Raw genomic sequence first — 15,274 nt, 5'->3', positions numbered from 1 at the left:
CCATCTCCTTTCCTTGTGTGTGTGAGTGTGCATGTAAGTGTGTGTGTGTGTGTGTGTGTGTGTGTGTGTGTGTGTGTGTATATATGGTGTTTGTGAGTGTATGCATATTTGTGTGTCTACAGTATGTGTGTGTGTGTGTGTGTGTATATGGTGTTTGTGAGTGTATGCATATTTGTGTGTCTACAGTATGTGTGTGTTTGTGTGTGTGTGTGTCTACAGTATGTGTGTGTACCTGCAGGATGAAGGTTCCCATAACCACGCTACAGAAGATGGGGTTACGGTAGATGGCCTCGAAGACGTTCCTCTCTCCGTGGATCTTCCTGGCGTTGATCTCGTTGAACAGCTGCATCATGACGAACACGTTGAACACGATGGTGTAGTGCTCCGATGGTGGTGAGTGAAGAGGCGCGTTACGCCCGCTGTCAATGTTAAAGAAGTTCTCTCCTGGGAAAGGGGAAGAGCAAACAGGATAATATATTTAAATTTTTGTTTAAGCATACTGTCTCGAGATTTCAGCGGGGTCTGACTCTCTGTGTGTTCCAGCGGGGTCTGACTCTCTGTGTGTTCCAGTGTGTGATGGTCTCACCAGCGAACAGCAGGGTGAAGATGATGGTGAGCTGGTAGACGGCATGACCCAGGATATTCTTCATCATGGTGCGGGAGATCAGGGGCTTGTTGCGGCCGTACGGCTTCCTCAGCAACAGGGACTCGGTGGGGGGCTCAGTGGCCAGAGCCAGGGATGCCAGGGTGTCCATGATCAGGTTAACCCACAACATCTGCACTGCTTTCAGAGGAGAGTCCTGGAGAGAGGGAGGAAAAGAGGGAGGTGGAGTGGAAGCGTGAAAGACAGAAAGAGAGAAAGCAAACGAGGGTGGGAGAGAGAGAGAGAGGTGGTGTGTGCGGGTCTTTAAAATAAATAAATAATGAATTTCAAGAAGGATCAAAGGGTAAGTGTGTTACCTGTGTGATGCAGGCGCCAGTGAAGGCCACGATGACGGCCACCACGTTGACAGTGAGCTGGAACTGGAGGAACTTGGAGATGCTGTCGTAGACGTTGCGGCCCCACATCACAGCCTTGACGATGCTGGTGAAGTTATCGTCAGTCAGAATGATGTCAGATGCTTCCTTAGCCACATCTGTACCGGCAATACCCTATCAGGAGACAGAGATGGAGGTGTTCGGTTTATAGGGATGACGATGAGGCTGATGATGATAGAAATGGCCGTGATCGTTCCCATTGTTTTTAATATATGTTATTACATATTCCCTTTAGGCCTATTAACAATGAATTACATTTATATAGTGCTATCGATTACATCTCAAACACTTTACATTGTATGGGGAACTAACCTAATCCACCACCAACGTGTAACACCAATCTGCTGTGCCTGGCTGATAACGGCAGCCATTTTTTGCCAGATGTGACCTCAGTTCGGCCGGCCGTAATAATAAAGGTTCAATAAAAGTTGCAGTCAGTCAGGGACATGAACCAGCTACATCATTGACAGCTGACGAGTGGTGAGCGGTTCAGCACAAAATGGCTGCCGTGCATCAGCCAGGTGGATGAGAGTGAGTAACCAGTACCCATAGTGTTAAGTGTCAAAGTTTGAGTCCCGGTGAAAAGAACTAGCAAGCAAACCGCCTGCATTTCATGACATATTGGTACTGCATTCCACCCCTTTAACATCTGCCCTTTTCTCCTCTAAATCATGAGAGTCAATTAACTTTGGAGAATAAAAAGGGAAGGAGACAAAGTCTAGCTATTAAAATGTATTTCATCTCTCTGCGACCTTTCGTCTACACAGAACATTTGGGGCCACTAATACCCGAGGCTATATCATTATCCTTTCTATTTTCAATTACTGTGCTTTTAGTTTTATTCTCTTTCCCTCAAAGCTTTGTTGAACTCACTTAGGCCATTTTCCTCATTACATACAAGGACAGTGAGTGTTTCATGAAGATCTGTGGGACTATAGACTCTCTGTACCTAGTCAGTGTTTTCCTCAGTTTTCTATCAGACACAGCGGTCAGATAGTCTGCCACCATGTACTGTCTGTTTAGAGCCAAATAGCATTGAAGTTCACTTTCATTTTTTGTGGTGTCTTTCCAATAGGTGATATATTTTTCTTTTTGTTTTGTGATGATTTCGTTAGGCCAGATTTTCTGAGTGCTGTCATGAGGCTCTGTGGGGTTGGTTTGGGTTTGTGAACTGAACCTCAGAACCAGCTGGCTGAGGGGACTCTTCTCTGGTTTCATCTCTTGACATTGTAGAGCTGTGTGGTGGAATGTTTTGGGGTCACTTGTTTTTAGATGGTTGTAAAATTTGATGGCTCTTTTTTTCTATTCGAATGAGGGGTTATTGGCCCAATTCTGCTCTACATGCGTTATTTGGAGTTATTCTTTGCACTTGCAATACAGTCTTGCAAAACTCTGCATGCAGTATTTCAATTGGATGTTTGTCCCATTTGGTGGATTCATTAGAGAGTGGACCCCATACTTCACTGCCATATAGAGCAATTGGTTCTATAACCGATTGGAACATTTTGAGCCAGATTCTAATTGGAATTTCGATTTTAATGTTCCTTATAATGGCATAGAATGCTCTTCTTGCTTTGTCTCTCAGCTCATTCACAGCCATGTGAAAGCTACCTGTGTTGCTGATATTTAGTCCGAGATATGTTTCGTTTTTTTGGTGTGTTCAAATAGAATTTAGATTTCTCATCCTGATTTCCAGACCTTTTTTGGAATATCATTATATTTTTTATTTTTTTAGGTTAACGGTCAGAGCCCAGGTCTGACAGAACCTGTGAAGACGATCTAAGTGCTGCTGTAACCCCTCTTTAGTGGGAGACAGCAGCACCAGGTCATCTGCGTACAGCAGACACTTGATTTCAGTGTTGTGTAGAGTGGTACCAGGTGTACCAGTACCAGGTGCTTCCGATTCTTCTAATGTTTTGCCAATTCATTAATGTAGATGTTAAATAGTGTTGGACTTATTGGGCAGCCCTGTTTCACTGCCCGTCCCTGAGAGAAGAAGTCTGTTTGCTTGTTGTTAATTCATTAATGTAGATGTTAAATAGTGTTGGACTTATTGGACAGCCCTGTTTCACTGCCCGTCCCTGAGAGAAGAAGTCTGTTTGCTTGTTGTTAATTCATTAATGTAGATGTTAAATAGTGTTGGACTTATTGGACAGCCCTGTTTCACTGCCCGTCCCTGAGAGAAGAAGTCTGTTTGCTTGTTGTTAATTCATTAATGTAGATGTTAAATAGTGTTGGACTTATTGGACAGCCCTGTTTCACTGCCCGTCCCTGAGAGAAGAAGTCTGTTTGCTTGTTGTTAATTCATTAATGTAGATGTTAAATAGTGTTGGACTTATTGGACAGCCCTGTTTCACTGCCCGTCCCTGAGAGAAGAAGTCTGTTTGCTTGTTGCCAATTTTGACCGCACATTTGTTTTTAGTGTACATTGATTTAATAACATCACATGTTTTCCCTCCAATACCACTTTCTATTAGTTTGTAAAAAAGACCTTTGTGCCAAATTGAATCAAATGCTTTCTTGAAATCAACAAAACACGAGTAGATTTTGCCTTTGTTTTGGTTTACTTGTTTGTCATTTAGAGTATGGAGGGCGTAAATGTGGTCTGTTTAAGATAATTTTTTAGAAATCCAATCTGGCTTCTGCTCAGGACGTTGTGTTGGTCAAGGAAATAGTGTAGTCTGCCATCTCTGCTATACTGCAGAGAATTTTCCCCAAGCTTCTGTTAACGCAAATTCCTCTGTAATTATTTGGGTCAAATTTGTCTCCATTTTTAGATTGGTGTGATCAATCCCTGAAACAAAATATCGGGGAAAATCCCTGCAGTGAGGATAATTTTGAAGAGTTTGAGTATAGCCAATTTGAATTTGTGCAGCTCGCTCTCTCTCTCTCTAGCAGCTCGCTCTCTCTCTCTCTAGCAGCTCGCTCTCTCTCTCTCTCTCTCTCTCTCTCTCTCTCTCTCAAGCAGCTCTCTCTCTCTCTCTCTCTCTCAAGCAGCTCGCTCTCTCTCTCTCTCTCAAGCAGCTCGCTCTCTCTCTCTCAAGCAGCTCGCTCTCTCTCTCTCAAGCAGCTCGCTCTCTCTCTCTCAAGCAGCTCGCTCTATCTCTCTCAAGCAGCTCGCTCTCTCTCTCTCAAGCAGCTCGCTCTCTCTCTCTCAAGCAGCTCGCTCTCTCTCAAGCAGCTCTCTCTCAAGCAGCTCGCTCTCTCTCTCTCAAGCAGCTCGCTCTCTCTCTCTCAAGCAGCTCGCTCTCTCTCTCTCTCTCTCAAGCAGCTCTCTCTTTCTCTCTCAAGCAGCTCGCTCTCTCTCTCAAGCAGCTCGCTCTCTCTCTCTCTCTCAAGCAGCTCGCTCTCTCTCTCTCTCTCTCAAGCAGCTCGCTCTCTCTCTCTCAAGCAGCTCGCTCTCTCTCTCTCAAGCAGCTCGCTCTCTCTCTCTCTCTCTCAAGCAGCTCTCTCTCTCTCTCTCTCTCAAGCAGCTCTCTCTCTCTCTCTCTCAAGCAGCTCGCTCTCTCTCTCTCAAGCAGCTCGCTCTCTCTCTCTCAAGCAGCTCGCTCTATCTCTCTCAAGCAGCTCGCTCTCTCTCTCTCAAGCAGCTCGCTCTCTCTCTCTCAAGCAGCTCTCTCTCTCTCTCTCTCTCTCAAGCAGCTCTCTCTCTCAAGCAGCTCTCTCTCTCTCTCAAGCAGCTCGCTCTCTCTCTCTCTCAAGCAGCTCGCTCTCTCTCTCTCTCTCTCTCAAGCAGCTCGCTCTCTCTCTCAAGCAGCTCGCTCTCTCTCTCAAGCAGCTCGCTCTCTCTCTCTCTCAAGCAGCTCGCTCTCTCTCTCTCTCAAGCAGCTCGCTCTCTCTCTCTCAAGCAGCAGCTCTCTCTCTCTCTCTCTCAAGCAGCTCGCTCTCTCTCTCTCAAGCAGCTCGCTCTCTCTCGGTTTTCTCTTTTTTTTTTGTTGAATTTTACCCCCTTTTTCTCCCCAATACCGTGGTATCCAATTGTTAGTAATTACTATCTTGTCTCATTGCTACAACTCCTGTACCGGCTCGGGAGAGACGAAGGTTGAAAGTCATGCGACCTCCGATACACCACCCAACCAAGCCGCACTGCTTCTTAACACAGCGCGCATCCAACCCGTCGGAGGAAACACCGTGCACCTGGCAACCTTGGTTAGCGTGCACTGCGCCCGGCCCGCCACAGGAGTCGCTGGTGCGCGATGAGACAAGGATATCCCTATCGGCCAAACCCTCCCTAACCTGGACGACGCTATGCCAATTGTGCGTCGCCCCACGGAACTCCCGGTCGCGGCCGGTTACGACAGAGCCTGGGCGCGAACCCAGAATCTCTGGTGGCACAGCTGGCGCTGCAGTACAGCGCCCTTAACCACTGCACCACCCGGGAGGCCCAGCTCGCTCTCTCGCTCAAGCAGCCCGCTCTCTCTCAAGCAGCCCGCTCTCTCTCAAGCAGCCCGCTCTCTCTCAAGCAGCCCGCTCTCGCTCAAGCAGCCCGCTCTCTCTCAAGCAGCCCGCTCTCTCTCAAGCAGCTCGCTCTCTTCTCAAGCAGCCCGCTCTCTCTCAAGCAGCCCGCTCTCGCTCAAGCAGCCCGCTCTCTCTCAAGCAGCCCGCTCTCTCTCAAGCAGCTCGCTCTCTTCTCAAGCAGCTCGCTCTCTTCTCAAGCAGCTCGCTCTCTTCTCAAGCAGCTCGCTCTCTTCCCTCTCAAGCAGCTCGCTCTCTTCCCTCTCAAGCAGCTCGCTCTCTTCCCTCTCAAGCAGCTCGCTCTCTTCCCTCTCAAGCAGCTCGCTCTCTTCCCTCTCAAGCAGCTCGCTCCCTCTCAAGCAGCTCGCTCCCTCTCAAGCAGCTCGCTCCCTCTCAAGCAGCTCGCTCCCTCTCAAGCAGCTCGCTCCCTCTCAAGCAGCTCGCTCCCTCTCAAGCAGCTCGCTCCCTCTCAAGCAGCTCGCTCCCTCTCAAGCAGCTCGCTCCCTCTCAAGCAGCTCTCTCCCTCTCAAGCAGCTCGCTCCCTCTCAAGCAGCTCTCTCCCTCTCAAGCAGCTCTCTCCCTCTCAAGCAGCTCGCTCCCTCTCAAGCAGCTCTCTCCCTCTCAAGCAGCTCTCTCCCTCTCAAGCAGCTCTCTCCCTCTCAAGCAGCTCTCTCCCTCTCAAGCAGCTCTCTCCCTCTCAAGCAGCTCTCTCCCTCTCAAGCAGCTCTCTCCCTCTCAAGCAGCTCTCTCCCTCTCAAGCAGCTCTCTCCCTCTCAAGCAGCTCTCTCCCTCTCAAGCAGCTCTCTCCCTCTCAAGCAGCTCTCTCTCTCTCAATTCTCTCCCTGTTTCGGAGGACCTGAGCACTGGGACCATGCCTCAGGACTACCTGGCCTGATAACTTCTTGCTGTCCCCAGTCCACCTGGCCGTCCTGCTGCTCCAAATGCTACCTGTCCCAGACCTGCTATTTTCAACTCCCTAGAGACAGGAGGAGCGGTAGAGATACTCTGAATGATCGGCTATGAAAAGCCAACTGACATTTACTCCCGAGGTGCTGACCTGTTGCACCCTCGACAGCCACTGTGATTATTATTATTTGACCCTGCTGGTCATCTATGAACATCTTGGCCATGTTCTGTTATAATCTCCACCCGGCACAGCAAGACGAGGACTGGCCACCCATCATAGGCTGAAACCTAGAGAGGAACCAGGCTATCTAGGGAGTTTTTCCTAGCCACCGTGCTTCTACACCTGCATTGCTTGCTGTTTAGGGTTTTAGGCAGGGTTTCTGTACAGCACTTTGTGACATCAGCTGATGTAAGAAGGGCTTAATAAATAAATGTGATTGATTCTATGAACTGGTCTTCCTGGTTATTACTGCATTGTCGGAACTAGAAGCACAAGCATTTCGCTACACTCGCATTAACATCTGCTAACCATGTGTATGTGACAAATAAAATTTGATTTGATTTGATTTGGCTGTGGGGTCTCCCTGTTAGTGTGACACAGGCTCGCAGAGGGAGTGTAGTCTGAATGAATGTGAAGGGGACTATATTGGGATGGGATTTAACTGAACCACAAGGACGACTGCTAATCTGAAACAAGGCTCCTCACAGCGGCATACTGACACGGGCTGCCAAGCACACAGATAGACAACACAGTATATACAACACAGTATAATTACACATGTACACTCACACACTCACTCTTATTCTGTAACTCCCAAACCCAGAGGTCTTTCTACGAGGGGTGCAGTGTGTGTGTGTGAATGTAGTGGGGCTTGTCTGGTGATAAGCAGATTTATCCAGTCGTTACTCCCTCTAATGATTTATTATCCAATTACACAGCCATCTTAAATGGGGGCACTTGGAGTAAATTGGAGAGTTGCAGAGATGAGGTTTGGGCAAAATTAGCTTGTCATGGCTGTTGTGTATTCGCAAATACTTACTAAGTTCTCGCTAACAATTCTTGTCTGAGAAAATAGAGGGAGTAAAACCGGAAGGAAATTTGTTACAAGGGAACCATGAAAACAGACTGATATGAATAGAGTGTTACCATAGCGAATCCGACATCGGCCTTCTTTAGGGCGGGGCCATCGTTAGTTCCGTCGCCTGTCACAGCCACCACCTGTCGTGTCTCGAGGACGGTGCTGTCCATGATACCTGAGGGAGATGAACAAGACCACACCCCTCAGATATCAGTACACTGGACAGCAGTATACACATTCTCTGAGGAATGGAATTTTGTTGGATGAACATAACTAATAAATGTCGGTCCCCCAATATTTCGAAATGGCCTTTTAGCCATTTCATTTGCTTTTTCAGTGGCTGAAATTCAGTGTTTTTTTCCCCAGTAAGTCTTCTAGTCAAGAGTCTCCATATTCATGACCAACACCTGCGTTATACCTCACCTGGCCCGTAACTCTCTCTCCACCCCTCCACCACCCCCAACTGAGATGAAACAGGCTAGTCTTTGAAGAAAACTGGGTTGGGCTGAAGGGGATGGCAGTGCTAGAGACCCCTGGGTCCGCTGTGTGTGTGTCGATCACACATGAAAGAGAACACATTTTAGGAAGGAGGAGGGGAGTAAAAACAAGAAAAGGAGAGATGTGTGACAGCTTTAACCCACCTTTGACCAGAGTGTGTTTGTCAGTGGGAGAGGAGCGAGCCAGCACACGCAGCTTGGGCCACACCTTATCCAGACGCTCTTGCTCCACCTAGAGCACAGGAGGACACGGAGTCAGAGGGACTGAATCTCGAGCAATGAAGAACTTTAAAAAAATGCATCACTCCCAATATTAGTACTACTACACCATTTAAGTCCCCAAGCCTGTCTCATCTTTAATATATAATAATAAAAGTACCTCTTTCAAAATAAAAAAGTCCTGTGGTGTGTCTCACCTCTCCCTGGTCATTACGGATCAGCTGGTTGAACTCTTTGCCCTCCAGACACAGGAAGTCCTCACCCGGCAACAGGATGCCACACTTGGTTGCTATGGCGCGGGCAGTGTTGATGTTGTCCCCGGTAACCATGCGCACGGTGATGCCGGCCTTCTGGCACTTGAGGATGGCATTAGGTACCTTTAGGTGAGGGAGGAGAGAGAGTCATGACGTGAACATCACTACAAGGACATTGATCAGCCAGTATTCTGTAGTTATATATCCACTTCACAACAACATTCCTTGGTTTAGTATCAGTGCTGATCTCAGGCCAGTCTGTGTAAGGTATATATTTGTATCTGAGTGAATCTGTATGTATATTCCCCTCCATATGTTCCCCACTCCAGGGTTAGTCTCAGTAACAGGAAGTGTCGGATGTTATTTTAGTTTCTCTCGCTCTCTCTCATGACAATGTGAAGCCCTGACAGCTTTTGCTCATTCGGGCCTGACCTCTCAACCCGCTGTGTATGCGAGACGCTCTCTCTGTGTGTTTGAGTGAGTGTGTATATGTGTCTGTGCTTGTATGTGAGCTTGCGTTTGAAGTCCTGTGCAATTATCCACCCTCAGGCATGAGATGAGTCACTTCTCATTAGACCAATCAGATTACTTATTTATAGATCATTAGAAACCCCCCACAGTTGTCTGCCTGTCAATCACACCTCTGAACCCCAACCTGGCACCCCCACCTCCCACCTCCTCTGCCCTCACATAAACATGTAGCTACACTCTTTGCGTAACCCTCTCACACCCCCAAAGTAACAGAGAACCGCAAAGAAACAATAGAACCTTGACCCACTAGGGTGGAATGATCCCACAATAACACTGGCAGACCACCTCATGCAAACATCCACTCACTCCCTAACGCAGAACAACTCAGGGGCATAATGGACTGATACGACGTTAGTTGTAATTAACTAGGCTATTCTTTGTCACCGGAGGTGGGCAAGGTGTCACCTCTACCGCAGAGTTTTGACAACTGGAAGAGGGGACCCACGCATTAAGGACCAGGGTATGTGAACAGTTGGCTAAATTCGTGGGTTAGGAGTTTGAGCTTGTTGCCATGGGTTTATGAACCAAAATACTGAAATGATAAACCATAATTTATTTGGAGTTTACTTTATTGGCCATTATGCCAAATGGCTGCCACTGGGCTATATAGCACAAATTTGCGGTGGTAATTCCAAACATACTATTCCATCTGATGATGCATCCGTTATAGCCTATATAATAAACAGATACTAGCCTACACAGAAAACGCATTGTTTATCTACATGTTTAGTCATGTTATAATCATGAATAGGTATAATGCTGGTAATCAGACTTTTGAAATCAGTGGAATGCCCAGTGGAAGAAGAGAGATCATTGCCAAATGTGGCGAGTCAAAAAGAGAACACAGAAGGCTGTTGTATAAAACACCCGTCTCCGGATTACATCTTCAAACTAAAGGGCAACCATGGAATCCATGACAGAGGGAGAAGTGTTCATCCATGTATACGGGTAAGAGTCTAGCTAAATGGTCTGTATGATCTATGTAGTAATATTATTTGTATCTCAGAGATACATTTGCATTGCTAGTTATAGCCTAATTAGCTAGCTAGCTAACATTGAACATAGTTGGTTAGCTTTAGACACCTGCAGATACATGCATGGTGCATGGTAGTACGAGTTAGGATTAATTTATGGTTGATTGTTTAGCTAGCTAGCTAGCTACATGTCTAAACAAAATATTCTACTATGCAAGTAACCATTTCACTGTACCGTTTACACCTTCTGTATCCTGTGCATGTGACAAATAAACTTTGATTATATTTGATATAGTGTGTGTTTACCAGACGGTAATGTGAAGAACAATATGACCTGCTTCAAAGTCAGATTAGGATATAGGCCAAGGACTAGATAAAGTGTATTTTTACTACTACTTCTTAGTACAACTGACCACTTTTAGTCTTGAAATCTTTGGTTGTTTACTACACTACCCTATTCACCATGTTTAGCACATGGCCTCACATGTGAATCCTTAAAGAGATGGGTGGGGCTAAGGCTTAAGAGGATGTGAAGGATGCTGAATGGGTGTAGACAAAGACGCGCTCTCCAGTAGAGGGCCTCCTGAGTGGCGCAGTAGTCGAAGGCACTGCATCGCAGTGCTTGAGGCATCACTACAGCCCCAGGTTCGATCCCTGGCTGCGTCGTGACCAGGAGACCCATGAGGCATACACTACATGAAAAAGTATGAGGACACCTGCTCGCCGAAACATCTCATTCCAAAATCATGGGCATTAATATGGAGTTGGTCCACCCTTTGCTGATATATAAAAAAAAAGAATAATAAATATTTCACCTTTATTTAACTAAAATGAATAAATATCAAGACATTCAACCTCTCTCTTAAAGCTTATATTATACTGAAACTATATCTAAATCCAAACTGGTTTTCCAGGAGGAGACTAAGTGGGACATCCGATATTTAAAAAGGGGGCTCTTTGCTGTTATATAGATTAAAACTAATCAATTTCCAGTGGATTGTAACCCTGTTTAAAGTATTCTTATTTTTAAATGAAGGTATACAGAGTTTTCTAGGCAGAATCTACACGACCCTTCAAAAGTTTGGGGTCACTTAGAAATGTCCTTATTTTTTTAAGAAAATCACATTTTTTGTCCATGAAAATAACACAATTGATCAGAAATACAGTGTAGACATTGTTAATGTTGTAAATTACTATTATAGCTGGAAACGGCAGATTTTTTAAATGGATTATCTACATAGGAGTACAGAGGGCCATTATAAGCAACCATCACTCATGTGTTCCAATGACACGTTGTGCTAACTAATCCAAGTTTATCATTTTAAAAGGCTAATTGATCATTAGAAAATCCTATTGCAATTATGTTAGCACAGCTGAAACTGTTGTGCTAATTAAAGAAGCAATACAATTGGCCTTTAGACTAGATGAGTATCTGAAGCATTATGGGTTCGATTACAAGATCAAAATGTCCAGAAACAAAGAACTTTCTTCTGAACCTTGTCAGTCTATCCTTGTTCTGAGAAATGAAGGGTATTCCATGCAAGAAATTGCCAAGAAACTGAAGATCTCATACAACGCTGTGTACTACTCCCTTTACAGAACAGAGAAAACTGTCTCTAACCAGAATAGAAAGGAGTGGGAGGCCCTGGTGCACAACTGAGCAAGAGGACAAGGACAAATACATTAGTGTCTAGTTTGAGAAACTGATGCCTCAAGTTCTCAACTGTCAGCTTCAATAAATAGTACCCGCAAATCACCCGTCTCAATGTCAACCGTGAAGAGATGACTCTGGGATGCTAGCCTTCAAGGCAGAGTTCCTCTGTCCAGTGTCTGTGTTCTTTTGGCCATCTTAATCTTTTCTTTTTTTGGGCCAGTCTGAGATATGACTTTTTCTTTGCAACTCAGCCTAGAAGGCCAGTATCCCGGAGTCGCCTCTTCACTGTTGACGTTGAGACTAGTGTTTTGCGGGTACCATTTAATGAAGCTGACAGATTAAGGACTTGTGAGGCGTCTGTTTCTAAGTGACCACAAACTTTTGAACGGTAGGGTATATTACAGCAAACAATATGGCTAAACGCCAATGTACTGAGAGAGATGTATAAGAAAGGTATGTTTATGAATGACATTGTGAACAACGACGGTGTTACAACCAATTCATCCAGGTGTATGGAAAATATAACCAACTCATCGTAGCTCCGACACAAAAAATGGAAAATGCAATGAAGTAATTGGTCTGCCACCAATTAAAAATGTCAAATCCTTGAAATCACTCATGTAAATTGTAAAATGTATCAGTTTCACTTACGGTCAAGAGTGTTGACAAATATGCCGCATAAAATTCAAGATAGTTGTCTCAATACCATGGCATTGGGTTTATGAACTGATATACCGAACAATTGATGCATCTATTTAAGCTATCATATTAAATTATCGCCACACAGAATCCAGAGAGAATCAATAGAGCATCTCTTTGGTACTGTCCATCAGAAGCTTGTTTTTGGAGTCATGTCCAGGAATGGTTGTTATGCCATAATATCAGGGTAAGGTTGACCTGCAAACTGTATTGCTGAGGGATTTGAAGGACCACACAGTCAATAGGAAATATAATTGTGCTCTTGGCTAAATTGTTTATTTTTGGGGCAATTTCGTCAGAAATGCTGCAAACTGGGAGGTTCAAGTCCCTAGTGAGACACCATGGGAGAATGGCGGGATGAATTGCGATAGGAAATGGTAGAATGACTTATTGGGGAAGAGGGGTTGATCTGTGGCTGTCTGAATGGTGGAATTGATGGGTGTTGGAATAATTATATACACAAATGTACAGCGTAAATGTTTGAGGTCCTCCAATCAGGGGAAAGGGTGGGAATGGGATTTTTATACGCTTTGCGTTTCGCTATTTATGTTTTGTGGTTTGGTTTCATGCTGAGCTGTGTGTGTGCTGGTCCTGGTAGTTATTTGTGCACTCCACCCGGGCGCCGGGCTGTACTTGGTTTTTCTTGCCTTTGGAAAATCCATTTGGGCCAGGGCCTTGCTGGTGTCTCGGGGCGGGTGGGGGCGAGCGCACCATCTGACCAGAGCACCCACTGATGGGAGCAGCCATTTTTATTGTCTGTATTGTATTATTGCTTGAAAAAAAAAAAGAATTATATATATAAAATTCAAAACAACTCACAAACCTACGATCACTCACTCTCCGATGTTCCACATTTCTGGACTTTAGTTGAAACCATGATAATATCCCTGATACTTTGCATTTTCCCCTCAGTTATGCATTTGAATAATAAAATGACACAGGTGTCCTTTCCTCATTTATCATGGAAATTAAGTGTTCCTCATCTCCATAATTAATAGATGATACGAGTAAATCTTCGACATACCAGCAGCTCATTTCAGAGACGCCGCTGTCATGAAAGATCAGCACTAAAGTGCACAGCCATTATACTGGCGGCTACAGTACAGTATCTTTCATCTAGCAGCTAGCCGCCCTTTCCTTCCAACTCTATTGGGAAATGGTAGAGTCAGTCACCCACTGGCTACGAAGCTATTTCCATCCACTCTTATCTGCTGCTGCTTGACATTCAAAACTCTAATGACTATCAGTCTGTCACGTGAAGAACACAGCAAGTGGCGGTTGGGCGGAGCAAGGAAATAGCTAATATGTCACAGTCACACTCTCAAAAATGGCTATATTAGATTTACATAATGCTGTTTTCACCAAAGTTCAGTGCTCTGTGATATTACATTTGAATTCTAATTATCAGGTTTACGGGCAATATGGCTCTGGCTGGAGCTATAGAGAATACTTTTTTTAGGAGACAACAGGGACATTTCAGTCCTCTAGGGCCACAGTGGAGTGAGGTGGTGTGTTCAGCTGGGGGGCATCCTAATAAAATACTTGGGCTTCACTGAACGGGCGTCACTTACATGTGATGTGTGTGTGTGTGTGTGTGTGTGTGTGTGTGTGCATGTATGTGAGTGAGTGAGAGAGTGTGTGTGTGCATGTATGTGAGTGAGTGAGAGAGTGTGTGTGTGTGTGTGTGTGTGTGCAGATGAGCTTTTCAATCATACTCGCAGTTATCACAGCACAGCAGAACTTGGATCACTGCATTACTGGCTTTATAACATTGATTTGAACATGTTGATTTGATACACTGTTAACATCAGTGTCATATGCCCCAGTAAGCAATTCTAGTGCTTGTAACTGTATTTAGACATAGCTTATTTAAAACAAGTTGGGGTTTCATTTTGATTAGAATTTTAGGCCTCATCAATAGTCAATTTAATCGTGCTTATTGACAACGTTTGGCATGTCCATGGCATGTACACGGCACCTGGAATAAAAATGATCCATACTGTTCCCGGAAACAGAATCGTTCTTTTAAAAGCTTGGCAACCGGTTAATAATGTTATTTTACACTCCAGATATTTTTTTTTCCATAGTCCCACAACAAAATGCAACAAAGCGCCTATGCAAAGCGTATTTAGGCTTCCTGCACCTCCCCCTCCGAATCATAGGCTACTTTACTGAAATTACAAGCTTGATTCAGAAGACAGGGAGAGAGATTTCCTATTAGAAGAATAGAAGAATGGATAAACGCTTGCTGATGACACTATAGGGCTAGTTATCAGGTTTCATTTAGTTTGGATTTATTAACAACAACAAAAAATATATAAGATGCGTTTTTAATTCTGGTGCCACTCTGCACACACAAGCGTGTTGGCTAGCTAGTTCAAAGGACATTCAAATATTAAAGCAACAGACTATGGAGGGTTTTACGCATATCCAAACTTTTCACAGAAGCTGGACAAAGATCTAATATAAAGAGAAAGGGAGAATGTCCACTCACTGCTCCCAAATATGTTCTAGAAAACATTATGGAACCATCTTACAGAATGCATTAACACTTTCTCATCATAAAGCTAGGACTGAATTATTCTAAGAAATGTGCAACATGTTGAATTCAACTGTCTCCCTCTCACTCTAATATTGAATATCTTACTCCTTCCACAGTCAAGAGACTCAAACTAATCTTTGGGCTTCTTATAATCTTCTTTTCTCTCCTCTCCCCTCTTTCACTGTCTTATCCCTCTCCTCTCCTCTAATTAAACGAGAAACAAGCAACATGTATTTTTTCCCCCATATTTTTTTTAAACAAAAACAATATTTCTTAGTAGGTTGGGGTCAGAAGCATGATATCATCAAATCTGCAGGATTAAAAAAAAGACGACGCATTGCAGTTGAATCAGCTTTCGTTATTGTAGCCTAGGCCCAGAGTAAAGGAGGGAGAGCTTGGTTTTTAGTCATGTGAAATGGAAAACGA

General features: G+C 44.7%; 1 protein-coding gene across 8 annotated transcripts in view; it reads right to left on the bottom strand.

The window, feature by feature from the left end:
* LOC112244844 (plasma membrane calcium-transporting ATPase 1) overlaps nucleotides 1-15,274 on the bottom strand; it is a 144,911-nt gene that overhangs the window by 26,262 nt on the left and 103,375 nt on the right. For all 8 annotated transcript variants that reach the window (XM_024412662.2, XM_024412663.2, XM_042299363.1 and 5 more), the window contains 6 exons: nucleotides 8,392-8,571; nucleotides 8,120-8,207; nucleotides 7,547-7,653; nucleotides 961-1,152; nucleotides 587-800; nucleotides 233-444 (listed from right to left, as the gene is read on the bottom strand). In XM_024412662.2, the coding sequence (XP_024268430.1) occupies nucleotides 233-444; nucleotides 587-800; nucleotides 961-1,152; nucleotides 7,547-7,653; nucleotides 8,120-8,207; nucleotides 8,392-8,571 (993 nt within the window). The remainder of the gene's footprint in view (nucleotides 1-232; nucleotides 445-586; nucleotides 801-960; nucleotides 1,153-7,546; nucleotides 7,654-8,119; nucleotides 8,208-8,391; nucleotides 8,572-15,274) is intronic.

This window comes from Oncorhynchus tshawytscha, linkage group LG02 (assembly GCF_018296145.1).
Source record: "Oncorhynchus tshawytscha isolate Ot180627B linkage group LG02, Otsh_v2.0, whole genome shotgun sequence".
Classification (NCBI taxonomy): Eukaryota; Metazoa; Chordata; class Actinopteri; order Salmoniformes; family Salmonidae; genus Oncorhynchus; species Oncorhynchus tshawytscha.
This window is presented reverse-complemented; position numbering and strand designations above follow the sequence as displayed.